Below are 16,187 nucleotides of genomic sequence, written 5' to 3' on the forward strand. Positions count from 1 at the left end.
AGCTAGACAAATAAGAGTACATAGGATGTGAGTCCATTTATGGGAAGAACAGACGAAACTAATCTATGATAATAGAAATTGGAATAGTGATTGTCTCTAAGGGAAGGGCAAAGGGGTATGAGTGAATTTTTTGAGGTGATAAAAATGTTCTTTATGTTAATCTGTGTGATGGGCAGAATACATTACTCAAAATTAATCGATCTGTGGACTTAAGATCTGTGCATTTTGCTGTAGTAAATAATACTACAATTAGTATATCAGTATCAATATAGTACTTAAAGAAGTTACACAACAATATATATAGTTCTGGAGGGAGTGACGGTGGTAAATGGAATTAAAGTATTCCTTCATTTTTCACGAGAAGGGTAAAAGTATTACATAAAATTAGACCTTGCCAGTTCAAGGAGGCATGTTGTAATTTTTAGGGTAACCACTAAAAGAGTAGAAAAAGAGTGTGTAACTTCCAATTGACAGAGGCAGGGAAGGAAGAATAAATAGTAATCAATGCAAAACAAGACAAGAAAGGGGAGAAACAGGATTATAGAAGGACGAAAAGCACATAGTAATATGCTTGATGTAAATGCAACCATAGTATATCCATATCTGTGGCTGTGAAACTTCGTATAAGGGTGAAATCCGCCAGAGAGGTTGTAGAGTGAGGAAGAGAGAAATGAGGGGAAACTGGGCAAATGGCAGGGGGTCTGGTCCTTCTCTCTTGTCACTTCCCTTGCGCTCTTTTTCTGAGCTCTCTTTGCAAAGGCTGTCTCAGTTTCCCTGCTAGTCCCTCACCATCAGTATTTTCCCCCTCTGATTTAATCAATATACATACTCAAATCCGCTTCTCCTGCCTAAAGTTTCTAGCCTCTGTGAACCACATCCAAACGTGTAATGTTCACAGTCACCTAAAGTCCCTTCCTGTTCCATTTCGCTTGCTGATGGCAAAAACAGCTTCTAAAGCCTGCATTTTTGAGAGAGGAAAAAGTAGGAGTATGGCGGTTACATTTATTGAAGAAATTTAAAATTAAAACTGCTAGGAAGGGAAAACAAGGAAGCACACTGATAGCAGAGGATGGTTTCGATCCATCGACCTCTGGGTTATGGGCCCAGCACGCTTCCGCTGCGCCACTCTGCTGCTTCGAAAAACGATTTTCCATGAACTGTACAGAAAGTTCTCTGAATGCTACCCATCCTGATTTATTTACACAGCACCCCCTAGTGTCTGCAAAAGTCGTTACTGTCAAGTCCATTCTTATTGGCTAGTTCCTGACACAGTAGGCGCTTTTCATTGGTTCATAAACCGGTTTACCAAAGTAAACCAATAGGCACAAGCGGCGGAGTACGGCGGGAGCCAATCGCGCGGGAGTTTGTTGGGACACGCCGGCAGGCCGCCTCTCCAGTTGTCTGCTCCTCGGAGGAAAGGGGCGGTTGGTGTGGCCTCCATTGTTCGGGCTCTAGGACGCCATGAGGTAAGGGCTGTGGGGTGCTCTAGAGAGGTTTCGGGTATTCGACCGAAAACTGTGGGAAGTTGGGCTGAAAGGAGTCGGAGGACTTGAAAGGGCCGTGTATCTAGGGGCTGCACGGAAACCTGAGAGCTCCTGGGCTGGGAGAGTAGGGGAGGTCGGGGCCCGAGGAGGCGGGGAAACTCGGGCCGGGGATGGGGGTGGGGCCCAGGAGTGGGTAGGCAGGTTCGACACTTCGGTCTCTGGGGTGTTCAGATGAGGGGGTGTCCTCAGGTCCCAGGAGGAGCACTCCCCACCCCCACCCCCCGATCTAGACTGAGAAGGCTGGAACGCGCCTCATGCATCCTCAGTGCCAAGTGCTTGACATATAGGATATGCCTGATGCTTTTACCACGTGAACGAATAAATGAGCAGTCACGTTAGTCTCTGAAGTCTTAGGGTTGGAATGTCCCAGCAGTTATGGGGCATTTCTTGTAGGGCTCACTGAGCCCCGTCAGTATTCAGTGTGAGGTTTGATGTGATTAATTTATCCAGAAGGCGGAGGTCATGGGGGATGAGGCTGGGCACTTGGAATTGCTGGGGGAGAAGTGTAAGTGGGAATGGGATGGCTTGGCTTCCAAAGGGAAGTGCAGAGCGATGGAGGTAGGCTAACTCGAAATCACGTAGCCGGTATGGTGGAGATTGCTTCAACGAGGTCAAAACAAAGTTAAAATCTATTCATGCATTTCTAGGGGTGACAGAGGCCGCGGTCGCGGCGGGCGCTTTGGTTCCAGAGGAGGCCCCGGAGGAGGGTGAGTGCCAGTTTTTAGCATCTCTGCAGCCGTTAGTTTCCATTTCAGTCATCTAAATAGGAGTTTGGAGTGGACTAATGTTACCTGCCTTTGTGAGATCCAGCTGTGGGTTAGAAGCATGCTTTGCATGCTCTCCTGGTAAATGAGTTTGGCCCCATTATGCGCGATCAGTTTGATTTCTGTGGTGAGTAATTTGGATTGTTTTTCGTATTTTAGGTTCAGGCCCTTTGTGCCACATATCCCATTTGATTTCTATTTGGTGAGTACCTTGGCCACTGTTCAACTGTGGTTGAGCCCAGCGTCTCCCTATTAATGAAGTCAGGTGGTAGTTGGAGCAGAGAAAGGGATTAGTGAGTGGAGTTGGGGGTGGGTTTGAGTCAGCCGTGTGTCGCTTTACATACATAAACAGTGTAAGCTGGAAGGGGAAGACAGTCCCTCGGCCACAGTGGGCAGTAACATGGTTATAATCTTTGTTCTGAACAGTTAATGGTATCTCTGGCTTATCTGTTAGTGTAACAGTAGTAGGAGCTTATATTATGGATATTCCCTCCAGCTTCTGTCCTTGTTTGAACATCTTAAGGAGTAAAAATAAGTGCTGTAGAATTTTCTGTTCTCAATTTTTTTGTGTTGTGGCAACAGAAAGGAAATCTCTATTGTATATTATTTTTGGTAGGTAGTATGTAGTTGTTTATTTCTGGTTTAGTGTGAAATGGCCTTTCCCCGGGTCAAGCCAGCGCCTGATGAAACTTCCTTCAGTGAGGCCTTGCTGAAGAGGAATCAGGACCTTGCTCCTAACTCTGCTGAACAGGTATATCTTGGCTTCCTTCCTGAGATTCCTCAAAGAAAGCTAAAGAAGTAAATAACTACTGGTGAGGTTACTGTTATCAGAGCCTAAACTCCACAGAAAGTTTAATCGTTCTCCTTATTTCTCTTTGTGGGTAGAGGGAGCGCGCCAGGTGAATATATAAACAAATTACATGTGCATTCATATTTTTGCTGGGGAATCTATCTTTGGGATCAAAAAGTATTCAAGGCTGGAAGGGTCAGGATGTTCTCAGAGCCCGTGAAGGTATTGCTTCATCCCCTGTTGAAGGGATTAGGGGAAGATATTCAAGCTTGGTGAGAAGTTGCTTACAGTGTCTCACCTGAGGGTATTTTTGTTTCCTGCTGTCTTTCAGGCCTCTATCCTTTCTCTGGTGACAAAAATTAACAATGTGATTGACAATTTGATTGTGGCTCCAGGGACATTTGAAGTGGTGAGTTTTTGATGATTTAGTCGTAGGAAAGGGGAGCTGTGTGGAAGTTCCCTTGGCTCCTGTCTCTTAATTCTGCAGATGCTTATTCAAAGCCACTCTTAAAATAGGAAAGTGCAGTGGAATCCCTTTGTATTGTTGACCTTGGGGACCAGACTTGTATCGTTACTGTCAGCTAACCATGATGAACCAGGCTTTTCATGTGCTTATTTGGGGATATGATTTGAACTCTGCTACTTCCAAATCCGGGTAATAGGCTGTGTCGTAACTGAGTTCTGAGGGGAACTCGGCAGTCTTCTCACTTCTGAGTTTTCTTCTTGAAATCCCTTTTCCAACAGCAAATTGAAGAAGTCCGACAAGTCGGATCATATAAAAAGGGAACGATGACTACAGGACACAATGTGGCTGACCTGGTGGTGATCCTGAAGATTTTGCCGACATGTGAGTGTACCTCTCTCTGGCCTTAGGAGCAGAACATAGTAGTTGGACTTGAGGCATAGGGATCTTTAAAGCCCAAATTTCTTGTGAGAAAAGCTGTTTGGAAGACAAATGGGAAATTTAGTTTTTTAATATGTGTTGTATCTGAAAGAATATGGCCAGTTACTATAAGGCAGTGTTTCTCAACTGGGGGTGATTTTGCTCCCCAGGGGATATTTGGCATTGTCTGGAGATGTTTGGGGGCTAATGTTTTTGGGTAGAGGCCAGGGTTGCTGCTAAGCATTCTGCAGTACACAAGACAGACCCTACCTCCCAACCCCAAACAAAGAATTATCCAGGCCAATATGGCATTAGTCCCACTGACAAGAAACCCTGCTGTGGAAAAAGGTGTGTGTATATAGGAGGAGGTGTCCTGTTCCCTGAGCCTTCCAATTTCTCTGTCCAGGTGTTAGCTTCCCCTGTAAAAGTGTTCATTCAGCTGCTTGTCCTTGCTCCAGCAGAAATCAGAGTGCAGAGATGTATAGAAAAATCTACATAAATAATTGTAATCTTCATTATCTCTTGTTGTTTCAATCTAGTGGAAGCCGTTGCTGCACTAGGGAACAAGGTCGTGGAGAGCCTAAGGGCACAGGATCCTTCTGAAGGTTTGAGTTTGTTGCTGAACATGTAATTTAGTGGTCACAGGAGCCAGTTCTGTGATTATAATGTCATTTTAACAAAGTCAGGTCAGGCTAGAAGGAAGAGCGAATGCAGAGTTTTAGGTTGGGGAAGTTTTGGGCAGAGTTCACCAGCGTTCAAAATCCAGTTGATGTCCGTTACTTTTAAACTCTGTATTCTCAGTTCTGATTCTGGACTGTTAGTGTTTTTAAAAATCGATCTAGGGGACTTCCCTGGTGGTCTAGTGGTTAAGACACCCAGCTCCCAATGCAGGGGGCATGGGTTTTATCCTTGGTTGGGGAATTAAGATCCCACATGCCGCACAGTGCGGCCAAAAAGATAAATAAGTAAATAACTTTTAAAAACCCTATGTGTTCCCCCACCCTCATCCTGGATTTACCTTTGGTCATCTAATGGAAATACGAGTTTCAGCTTTTGATTTTTCTTTTTGCAGTTTTGACCATGCTGACCAATGAAACTGGCTTTGAAATCAGTTCTTCTGATGCTACAGTGAAGATTCTCATTACAACAGTGCCACCCAATCTCCGAAAACTGGACCCAGAACTCCACTGTTAGTCCTTTTGTTCTGTTGCTGTTAAATTTGGGGAAATTCAAAACATGGTATAAAGTGCTGTTGAGTTTACTTAGGTCCCAAAAGGTCACATATGAAATAGCAACAAACTAAGTTTACCCCCAAACTTTGCTGTCTTCCTCTGTAATTTGGAAACAGTTTTACCAGCTTGCTAGTGAAATTGTCAAAGCCAGCATGGCCAAGAAAGCAGTTTGACGATTTAAGAAAAAGGACTGAGGAAATATTTATGGAGGGGGTAGGCTTTCAGAGAAAATTGGGCCTCTTTCATGCTTCCAGATTTGGTTTGGGGGAGGAATAGTGACTTTTGGACAGGTGACTTGCTGATCTGGGGAACACGGGGGTGGTTTAAGGAATTACGGTGTTGTCCTGTCCTCCTTCCACATTCTTGGACTGTGGCAGTGGGATTGAATTGCTTGCTCAGTAATGGGAATGTTTCATCTTGGTGGATGTCATGCTTGTCTTCTAGTGGATATCAAGGTGTTGCAGAGTGCCTTAGCAGCCATCCGACATGCCCGCTGGTTTGAGGAAAATGCTTCTCAGTCCACGTGAGTCCCTCCCTGTTTGAGTGAAGATATATCCTAATCCTTCTAACTACATTGAACAGCAGGATACCCCACCCCAATACTTCCTCTCACAGAACATTTTTGGCTGTGATCTTCTGTCTGGATTTTGATTTTTACCTTAAGTAAGCAAACTTAGGTTGAGGGAAGGGAATGTATAGTTCTGGAAATAGCTTCATCTCTGTACCTTAGGTGTGGAAGTAAATAATCTTATTACTTTATTTTTTTTTTAGCTATAGTTGACGTACAGTATTATGTTACAGGTATACGACATAGTAATTCACAATTTTTAAAGGTTATACTCCATCTATAGTTATTATAAAATGTTGGCTGTATCCCCCATGTTGTACAGTATATCCTTGTAGCTTATTTTATACATAATAGTTTGTACCTCTTAATCCCCTATTCTTATTTTGCCCCTCCCCTCTTCCCTCTCCCCACTGGTAACCACTAGTTTGTTCTCTGTATCTATGAGTTTGTTTCCTTTTTGTTATATTCACTAGTTTGTTTCATGATCCGTTATTACTTTTAATCCTGGTTCCTCTTACCTTCAGAGTTAAAGTTCTCATCAGGCTGCTGAAGGACCTGAGGATTCGTTTCCCTGGCTTTGAGCCCCTCACTCCCTGGATACTTGACCTACTTGTAAGTAATGAAGGGCAATTGGAATTCCTGATCCTCCCTATGTTACAGTAGTTCCTCTGAAACCTACCAGAATATGAAATTTGGTACAGATTAAAAAGAAATGGGGGGGAGGGGCGGAAAAGGGAAAGAAAAACAAAGAAATCTCATTAGTGGACAAGTAATCCAATAAAGATTCAATGTTTATTATTTCTTTGGGCTTTTGGAGTATTCAGTTAAATGAGTAGTTATTACTGCACCTTTGTTTTTCTCATTACTGCTGTCATTTCATTAATGTGGTAATGGAGAGAAATTACTGCATGAGCAGTCATTTCAGAACTGCTTCTCAACGTTAAAATTTTAGCTAGACATTAACCAGTTTTCTTCTTGATGGTTTAAAGTTTTGTTTGAAGATAGAATTGCCACTTTATGGCACACCTACCAGATTCACTTTCTTCTAGGGGCACTATGCTGTGATGAACAACCCCACCAGACAGCCTTTGGCCCTAAATGTGGCCTACAGGTATAGCATGCTGCTTTGGGTTTGGGGCTGGATGTAAGCTGTCTTGTGTGTTCTTCTAATACCTATCCATGTTTCAGACGATGCTTGCAGATTCTGGCTGCAGGACTCTTCCTGCCAGGGTCGGTGGGTATCACTGACCCCTGTGAGAGTGGCAACTTCAGAGTACACACAGTCATGACTCTGGAACAGCAGGTATTGGGACAGCTCTAAAATGGTCTGTTGTGCCCCACTCTTGAATATCTGGTCAGAAGGCAAAGGGAATGTGGTTTTTAGTGGTCAGGGATTTGGGGGTTCTCACAGACTTTGGTCTTGAAATTAGAAGTTGTTTTTATCTCACTTTTCATGAGAATGTTAGTCAAATAAGGTATTTTGATTTTCATTGCTAATTTACCCTTACTGTGCTCTCCCTCAGGATATGGTCTGCTACACAGCTCAGACTCTGGTCCGAATCCTCTCACATGGTGGCTTTAGGAAGATCCTTGGCCAGGAGGGTGATGCCAGCTGTGAGTGACCACTGTGGGACAGGGGTTCTTTACGGTACTCTGTGATCTACAAAGAAACTCTACACTACTTATGTCTTACTGTTTCCACTGTGTGGGTCATGACTTGTATGTTGAGCTACTTGTCTGAAGTCACCTCTTTTCTCTTCTAGATCTTGCTTCTGAAATATCTACCTGGGATGGAGTGATAGTGACACCTTCAGAAAAGGCTTATGAGAAGCCACCAGAGAAGAAGGAAGGAGAGGAAGAGGAGGAGAATACAGAAGAGCCACCTCAAGGAGAGGAAGAGGAAAGCATGGAGACTCAGGAATGACCTCCCTGTCTCTTCACCCCCTTTCATACCCAAGGAGAAGACTGGAGCCTAAGCTAACTGCTGCTGGGCTTTATGTGGTGGCATTTCTGAGGGATAGGGGAGATAGGAAGGAAGATTAAGAGGACACTATAGAAGGAATTGTCATTCCACTGCATTCTGAAACTGGCTTAGTAGCCAGAAGTCTCCCATTTATGACCTATGCCATCCATCTATAGTGAAGCAGGGTACCAACTTTTATTCCTAATACTCTAGAATCCCGAGCTTCTGGAAACCTCTCTCAACCAGTACTTTGTTGTTGAAATGTTGTGAACTGTTAGTGTTTGCAATTTTTTTTTACTAAGAAAAAAGATTAAAGTACTTCCTGGTAGGGCTCTTGGTCTTGTTTTTCCTTGGTATCTGGCAAGCTGTTTTGCTTCCTTTTTTTTGCTTTATGAACTCTTCGTTGAAAATGATACTTGAGTCTTTTCATTGTGAACACTAGATCTCAATTTGAATCTATATTTGAATTAATGCAGAAGACTCTTGGAACCTTTCCATATACCAGAGTAAACTGGAATACCATTTAAGCATTTATTGAATTAAATGGTTTTAGTAACACTGCTACAGTGGTCAAGCCAGTGCAGTCAACAAAAGAGGGTAGGTGGTCATTCACCTTGACTTTGCCTGCCCTTTGTACTGTAAACAAAGGAATATTGGAAGTCACAGGTAGAGGACATTCTGCCCAGGTCCAACAACCTCGCACGTAACAGAGGAAGCCCCTCCCTTGTTAATGAGGCCAGGAGATGGTAGAGGAGGTGGGTCTTGAGTATGGAGCTTAAAAAAAAAAAAATGTAGAGGCCTCAGCTCATTCTTGGAAGCAAGAGCCATAATAAATCCTTTGGGATCCTGAGTCCTGCTCTACACAGGTTTCTTTGGGCCCCACATAAATGGGTAAGACTGAAGTGCTTCAAACAAACCACAGGGCTGCCCTTTTGATGTCCCAACACCTACAGGGAGTCCTGGAGGAAACGGGCAGCCGGGGAATGGTATTTGTGCTATTCTGTGGCCATGGGCCCATCTTCTGGCCTGTTACTTGCTTGGGGAACCAGGGGGGTAAACTCCTGAATCCAGCATTGCCCTCCTTCGGGCTGTTTCCTTGGCAACACTGTGGTTTAGCCGCCTCAGCCGTTCCTACAAAACAAGATTTGGAATCAAATTAACTGCTCTGTGAAAGGATTTAGAACTTGCTGTCAACTAGGCTGGAAAATATCTTAGGCTTGCTTCATCTCAACGTTACGTCTTCTAAGGTATGTAAGAAGAACATAAATGAGAGCAACTGGGGGTTAAGAATAAGAACAGTAAGTTCTATTTTGGCGGGCATTAGTTGACAACCCTTTCCCCAAAAAGACTAAAAATTACGGTGACTTTCGCTGTGTTGGGGACTTCATGACACCCCTTGAAAATCGGAGAATACCTTAAGGACTTAGAAGAACAAAGAATTACTGTTGGTAGGAAATTCCTTTACCTGGGCATTCTGTAGGATGTTATTAACCAAGACGACTCGTCGCCGGGCATTAAGGAGCTTCTTCACATAGGGGTCGAGATCCAGGGCCACTTTCTGATCCTCATTGATACGGCACAGTTCTGGGAAATGGAAGGAAGATGCAACTAAACACCTAATGGCCTTCTCGTTCTTGGAACAAGTAAGCTAGTAAATGCTATGGAAAGCACTCTTGTGCCACATGGGCACAGTCACTAGAAACTTGAGAGGAGTCCATCGGCAGCCCTGGAAGCAAGTGACAGAAACCCAGCCCCAGAGGTTGGCAAAACATAAGGTCCTGTAGTGAGTTGTAGGATCCCGGGTATACAGGGATGCTTACTCACCGGTAGCTAGGTTGTCAATTTGTTCCCGGAGCTCTACTTGGCTCTCTCTGCAAAGAGGTACAAGGCCTACACGGTCAGTTAATGGAACTCAAAAACCTAGTCCCCTATGTGTTTCTTAAGTGCTCAGAAAAGCCAGCCTCTGCCCCCACCGGCAGGCCCTCCGCCGGTCTGCCCCGCCTCCAATCAGTTTCCCTAAATTCTTAGTCCCATCCGAACGCCGAACTCGTCTTATCTCCGCCCTTTCTTGGCCCCGCCCCTACAAAACCAAATCGAGGAGAGGCCCCGCCCCAACCTTCCCTCCAGGGCACCTGACGGCGTGGACGTGAGAGTCAAGCTGCTGCACAGCCGGTCGCAGGAACTCGAGGAGCCCCTCGGCGAAGAGGTCGCGGCCTGCGGGCCCCGCCACGGGGGTTCCTGCCCCGGACACAGCGGCGGAACCAGCTCCCGACATCACGAACTGCCCTTACGGCCGGAACCTGCCGCGAGGGCCGCCGGGAACTGAAACCCCGCCGAAGTGCGCCGCTAGGGGGCGCCCGGGGAGTGCCAGCTCCGACCCCGGCCTGGGATTTCTGGGAAACGCAGTTTCTGGAGCCAGCAGGGCGGGGCGAAGGGCCGGGCCCTAGAGCTACCGGGAGTTGTAGTTCTTTGTAGGCCATGAAGTGGCGGGTTTTGAAAGTCTCCAGAGTTCAAAGACTAGAAGGAACCATTTTGGGGATGCGTACGTTTTGTTTTCTCCGAGGGTGAAAAATAAATGCTTATGTCCCCAGTTGTCCATAGCTTTCCCATGTTAATTTTGTGGGAAAGCCAGATGATACTCATAGTATAGTATATTTCTAAATTTAAGTGTATTTTTTAATGGCACTAAAGTATGTGCAAGACTGCATCTTAATACTATTCAGCCTTAAGAAGGAATGAAATTCTGGTACATGCTATGCGTTAAACGTGACATTATGCTAAATGAAATAAGCCAGACACAGAAGGACAAATATTTAATGATTCTGCTTGTATGAGGTTTGTAGAACAGTCAAATTCATGGAGATAAAATGTAGTTCTACCTCCTGATCAGAACAGTGTTGCCCCTTCCGCCGCGGCAGCCATTGAGGAGCGGCAGCCATGGCTCTGCGCTACCCCATGGCCGTGGGCCTCAGCAAGGGCCACAAGGTGACCAAGAACGTGAGCAAGCCGAGGCACAGCCGCCGCCGCGGGCGCCTCACCAAGCACACCAAGTTCGTGCGGGACATGATCCGGGAGGTGTGTGGCTTTGCCCTTTATGAGCGGCGGGCCATGGAGCTGCTCAAGGTCTCCAAGGACAAGCGGGCCCTCAAGTTCATCAAGAAAAGGGTGGGGACACACATCCGTGCCAAGAGGAAGAGAGAGGAGCTGAGCAATGTCCTGGCCGCCATGAGGAAGACAGCAGCCAAGAAGGACTGAGCCCTTCCCCTCTGTGCACAATAAAACTTTTCCAGAAAAAAAAAAAGAACAGTGTTGCCAGCGGCTGGGGGGGAGGGGAATGGGGACTTGTTGCTTAACGGATACAGAGTTTCAGTATGGGATGATTTAAAAGTTCTAGAGACTAGTAGTGGTGATAGTTACATAATGTGAGTTTACTTAATGCCACCGAACTGTACACTTAAAAATGGTTAAAGTTGGGGCTTCCCTGGTGGTGCAGTGGTTGAGAGTCCGCTTGCCGACGTAGAGCACACGGGTTCGTGGCCCGAACCGGCAAGATCCCACATGCCGCGGAGCGGCTGGACCCGTGAGCCATGGCCACTGAGTCTGCGCGTCCAGAGCCTGTGCTCCGCAACGACAGAGGCCACAACAGTGTGAGGACCGCGTATCGCAAAAAAACCAACAAAAGTTTCCCTACTTTTGTTTTTCATGGCTTTCCAGAGAGTTTACATCTCTTGTTGAATTCTCAACAAGAGGCACAGCCCTCTGTCCTTTAAGCCCTAATGTGTTCCAGTGATTCACAATAAATGGGCACCAGAGTGTTCCGCCTTGAGCTTTGATGAAATAAAGCTCCTATTTTAAGGCAAACAAGAAAAATTTAAACATGAAAATGTTCTCTGCTTGGGAATTCCCTGCTGGTCTAGTAAAAAAAAAAAAAAAAGTTCTCCGTTTGGGCCTCTTTTCTTCCCTCTAGTGTGCAGTGTGCGTCTGCATTATGCGTTAACCAGATCTCTCCAATGTCAGAAATACCAGCTCAACCATAAAGATAAATTTTTCTTCTTCTGACGCCAACCATGTAAATCCTTAGAAGATAACATTCCTTTCTCAATCCTGTAAGGCATCAGGATGACCCACCACTCACCTCGTACGTGCAGATATCTTTGGTAAACTTTATGTACAATACCAATATATCATTTCCCTTAATGACAGAGATTGCTTGCAGGACAGACTAGGTCAAATGACCTGGGGAAGATACGTAATGGAATTTCTTAGCTTAAATGTTTACTTATTACCTCATTAATGTTACTAACTATGTTACTTGTATTCTGCCTATTTTACAAGATTATTGTTTCTTGCATTACCAAATGTGTGACTGAGCCTCCAATAAAAATAATGATGACTAGGCAACTTGAAACAATTGACCAAATGTAGTTCTATAAGATCAATGATTGTAATAGCGTAACTCTAGATACAGGAAGAAACAACAAGAGCGAATCATTATCCAGACCGTAACAGACAAGTAAGACAGACAGTCCAAAGGCTTTTGGTTACTGTTGACAGGGCCTAGTCCAGTAATAGCACATTGGCCTATCAATGAAATCCTTTCCTGACATGGGAATGAGCATTCCTAGCACCATGAAACAAGCTGGCCATGAAATGCCTCCCAAACCTTGGTTGAAATAAAGACTGAAAGGTAGAGGATTGTAAAATAATGTTGCCCCCTAGCCAGTTCTATAAGAATCAAGTCATTAGCCACTGTGGTCAATGACCTGCAGTACACCCTGAAAGGAATTTAGAATCAGAATGAGGCACTTCGTGCTCTGGGAAAACTGGCAGAACTGGCCCTCAGTTATGTGTTTTCAGGAGAAAATGTTATGATCTCAGTTTCTTGCATCTTCCCATTCTTAGAAAAGCACTAAACCATTAACTAAGATCTCTATTTCTGGAGAATAGCAGTCACCGTCTACCAAGATGTGAGCTTGATTGCACATACCCCTTCGTCAAAATCACGTTAAGTCCTAGCCTCCCACCTTAGCTCTTTGCAACAGTCCTCAGAGTTTCTGAAAGACTGGCTCCAGCTTACAATGCTCAGGTTGGAGACTTCCCTGGTGGTCCAGTGGTTAAGACTCCACGGTCCCAATGCAGGGGACCTGGGTTCAATCCCTGGTCAGGGAAACAGATCCCACATACCGCAACTAAGAGCCTGTGTGCTGCAGCGAAGACCCGGTGCAGCCAAATAAATAAATAAATGTTTAAAATATATATATATATATCTCCTCAGGTTGGTTTGAATAAAATTTTCCATTTTATTTCTTTTTCCATTCTTAGATTGACTATTGATTAATTTTTTCATTGACAGTTTCGTCCTCAGGAATAAAGGTGTTTAAATCACTGTGGGAGAGTGGTGGTCAGCAGCAGCAAACCTGAGACCCCAACTGTGGCAACTTTTAAAGCCTTGTACAGTTTTTGTTGTTTACTGTGTTTGTTTCCCTCTATCTTTCCCTCTAGTGATTAGAGGTAAAACTCTCAGGAGAGGCTGGGGGCTTATTTGGGGAGTAAGTGGCAAGGAAGGGGGGTAGCTAGGGCAACGGCAGCCTGCTTCATAATCAGGCTTTCAGAAGAGGAAGCCCGGGACAAAGCGGTGTGAATGTTGAAGAGGAAAGGAAAAAGGGCCAAGTCCTTGAGGCCTGTGCCAGGGACAGAGAACAGGGGCTGGCCTTGGCTGGAAAAGAGGTTTATGATCTGTGTCTAGACAGGAAGCCCCCAAGTTAGGCCACAGCCCTTTCAGGTAACTGTTTGAAGTAGGGTTGCCAAATTTAGAAAACAGAGCAAACGAAAAACTCTGGGACACTAGGTAAATTTGAATTTCAGATAAACAACAAATAATTTTTTAGTATATTATCTAGTAATCCTACTTCAAAGGCTGATTCTCTGAAGAAAATCACTCTGTGTTTTGTTTTTATGCTTTCCTTTTCACTCCTTATCACATTGACTTAGCTTTTTTTTTGAGTTAGCTCTTATATCTCAAGAGGGCATTGTATCAGCCTCCTGACTGATCTTCTTGCCTCTAGTCTCTGTACCCTCCAGGTCAGCCTGCATACTAACGTATCAGTCAGATTACATAATAACCCAGCTCAGAGAAAATAAGTGCTGAAAGGGACTCTAGAATCCATCTTTTCTTGATTCCTTGGACACCTCGGTGAGGGAGACTGGGCAAGGCTCTTCCAGGAACCCTGAAGTTGGATAACAGGTTGAAGGCCAGTGCTGGTTCAATTATTCATTCTCTAAACACTTATCAAATTCCAGGCATCATGGCACAAGGTACTCAGTGCAAACCCCCCCTCCTCCCTGCTTGTGCCAGTATCACATAACAGTAGTCCTCTGGTCCTCAGCTTTTCCACAGAGGCTGAAGGAGATGTAAGTCATAAAAACTCCCCCTCTCTTCTGTCTCTGAGCTCCCCAACCCGTTTTTTTTTTGGCTGCCCTGGGTCTTCATTGCGACGCGCGGGCTTCTCTCTAGTTTCAGCGCAAGAGTTTCTCTAGTTGTGGCACACGGGCTCAGTAGTTGTGGCATGCAGGCTTCTCTCTAGTTGCAGTGCGTGGCCTTAGTTGCCCTGCTGCATGTGGGATCTTAGTTCCCTGACCAGGAATCGAACCCGTGTTCCCTGCACCGGAAGGCAGACTCTTAACCACTGGACCACCAGGGAAGTTTGGTCCCCCCCTTTTTTTTTTTTTGACTGGCAGATATTTTATTCCAGTAGTTTGAATACAGACTGTAACTACAGAGATATATTCACATACTTGCAATGAAAAGAAACCTTGACTCTGAGAGTCTTAAAAACTTTGAACCATCTGTGTAACACTGGCAAAAGTGCCTCCAAATCTGCGCAGGTTTTTATCTTGGGAGAAAAACCAAACAAGAAGATTTTCTTGCTCCACTGCAATTACTGTCCAAACTATTAAGGAATCGCTTTTACAGTAGGCCCTCCGTATCCACGGGTTCCGCATCTGCCGATTCAACCGACTCTAAGTGCTTAGGTTGACTTGCCCCCGCCTTGCCGGCTACCTGAAGGTGGGTCTGGGAGTATGTCCACGAGAAACCTCTGCATTGTGCTGTGCTGAGCGCTGCACTGGCTCAGGCAGTACAGCTGTTGTCAAACCCAAGTTTGTGTGCCTGATGCACAGTGAGGCCAAACAAACTGAAACATCATTGTTTGGAGCGGCGAGAGGTTTATTGCAAGGGCCATGCAAGGAGAACAGGGTGGCTCATGCTCAAAAGACCCTAACTCCCCGAAGGGTCTCAGGGAAGAGTTTTTAAGGGAAAGGTGAGGGAGGGGAGTCACAGGGTATGTGATCAGAATGCGCATAACTCTCTGATTGGTTGATGGTGAGGTAATAGGGTGGTGTCACAGGGGTTAACATTATCAATCCTCCGTGCGCCAGCTGGTCTGGGGACTGCAAGCTCATGGTCAGCAAGTAGTTAACTTCTTCTATTTGGTGGGGGTTTTAGCATCTGTAAAACAGCTCAGGAAATGTGCATCAGATACTTTTATCTAGGTACTTCAGGGAGGAACTAAAGATTCTGTGACCAGCATATGGCTGATTTACTGTATAAATTCTTACCAGTTCTCCTGGCCCAACTGCTTTTTTTTTTTTTTTTTTTTTGCGGTACGCGGGCCTCTCACTGTTGTGGCCTCTCCCATTGCGGAGCACAGGCTCCGGACGCGCAGGCTCAGAGGCCATGGCTCACGGGCCCAGCTGCTCCGCAGCATGTGGGATCTTCCCGGACCGGGGCATGAACCCGTGTCCCCTGCATCGGCAGGCGGACTCTCAACCGCTGCACCACCAGGGAAGCCCCCAACTGCTATTTTTGTCCCTACATGTTCACATCCTTTCACTCATTAATTCTTCTTCTTCTTTTTTTTTTAATGTTTAAAGTTGTACTGTTTATTTATTTTGGCCTTGCCACGCGGCTTGTGGGATCTTAGTTCCCCCAACAGGGATTGAACCCGTGCCTTCGGCAGTGAAAGCAGAGCTCTAACCACTGGACCGCCAGGGAATTCCCTCACTCATAAATTCTTGAGCTAGGATTTTGTGACCCAGGGGAGGCCTGGGAGACTACAACTTTCATAAAGAAGAGGCAGGGGCTTCCCTGGTGGTGCAGTGGTTAAGAATCTGCCTGCGAAGGCAGGGGACACGGGTTCGAGCCCTGGTCCGGGAAGATCCCACATGAGCCCGTGCACCACAACTACTGAGCCTGTGCTCTAGAGCTCGCAAGCCACAACTACTGAGCCTGCGTTCCACAACCACTGAAGTCCACGTGGCTACTGCCCGTGTTCCGCAACAAGAGAAGCCACCGCAATGAGAAGCCCGCACACCGCAACGAAGAGTAGCCCCCGCTCGCCGCAACTAGAGGAAGCCGGCATGCAGCATGAAGACCCAACCCAGC

The 16,187-nt window shown here is 45.6% G+C and overlaps 2 protein-coding genes, 1 non-coding gene and 1 pseudogene across 3 annotated transcripts; 2 read left to right on the forward strand and 2 right to left on the reverse strand.

The window, feature by feature from the left end:
• Positions 1-1,060: 1,060 nt before the first annotated feature.
• On the reverse strand, positions 1,061-1,132 carry TRNAM-CAU (transfer RNA methionine (anticodon CAU)). Its single transcript has one exon. It is a non-coding gene; the product is annotated as a tRNA-Met (tRNA).
• A 226-nt stretch (positions 1,133-1,358) lies between these two features.
• Positions 1,359-8,074, forward strand: ILF2 (interleukin enhancer binding factor 2). Its single transcript, XM_022559412.3, has 14 exons — positions 1,359-1,466; positions 2,192-2,251; positions 2,468-2,510; positions 2,955-3,059; positions 3,430-3,507; positions 3,843-3,945; positions 4,521-4,586; positions 5,054-5,170; positions 5,658-5,736; positions 6,306-6,393; positions 6,831-6,892; positions 6,970-7,084; positions 7,305-7,395; positions 7,545-8,074. Exons 1-14 carry the CDS (start codon positions 1,462-1,464, stop codon positions 7,703-7,705), a joined length of 1,173 nt encoding a protein of 390 aa, XP_022415120.1. The 5' UTR covers positions 1,359-1,461; the 3' UTR covers positions 7,706-8,074.
• Positions 8,075-8,261: 187 nt separating this feature from the next.
• SNAPIN (SNAP associated protein) lies at positions 8,262-10,064 on the reverse strand. Its single transcript, XM_022559414.3, has 4 exons — positions 9,877-10,064; positions 9,569-9,615; positions 9,210-9,328; positions 8,262-8,875 (listed from the first exon to the last, which is right to left on the reverse strand). Exons 1-4 carry the CDS (start codon positions 10,017-10,019, stop codon positions 8,774-8,776), a joined length of 411 nt encoding a protein of 136 aa, XP_022415122.1. The 5' UTR covers positions 10,020-10,064; the 3' UTR covers positions 8,262-8,773.
• A 157-nt stretch (positions 10,065-10,221) lies between these two features.
• LOC111167043 (large ribosomal subunit protein eL36 pseudogene) lies at positions 10,222-11,035 on the forward strand (annotated as a pseudogene).
• The last annotated feature ends 5,152 nt before the right edge of the window (positions 11,036-16,187 follow it).

This window comes from Delphinapterus leucas, chromosome 1, assembly GCF_059928025.1.
Source record: "Delphinapterus leucas isolate spDelLeu-1000000601 "Yukka" chromosome 1, BTC_Dleu_Yukka2, whole genome shotgun sequence".
Taxonomy (NCBI): domain Eukaryota; kingdom Metazoa; phylum Chordata; class Mammalia; order Artiodactyla; family Monodontidae; genus Delphinapterus; species Delphinapterus leucas.

Coding starts and splice junctions, on each gene's coding strand:
- ILF2 (XM_022559412.3), top strand. Junction 5,737..6,305: donor GAAAATGCTTCTCAGTCCAC/GTGAGTCCCTCC, acceptor TCTTACCTTCAG/AGTTAAAGTTCTCATCAGGC. Junction 7,085..7,304: donor TCATGACTCTGGAACAGCAG/GTATTGGGACAG, acceptor GCTCTCCCTCAG/GATATGGTCTGCTACACAGC.
- SNAPIN (XM_022559414.3), bottom strand. CDS start 10,019: ATGTCGGGAGCTGGTTCCGCCGCTGTGTCCGGGGCAGGAACCCCCGTG. Junction 9,616..9,876: donor TCTCACGTCCACGCCGTCAG/GTGCCCTGGAGG, acceptor ACCTCTTTGCAG/AGAGAGCCAAGTAGAGCTCC. Junction 8,876..9,209: donor ACATCCTACAGAATGCCCAG/GTAAAGGAATTT, acceptor CTTGTTTTGTAG/GAACGGCTGAGGCGGCTAAA.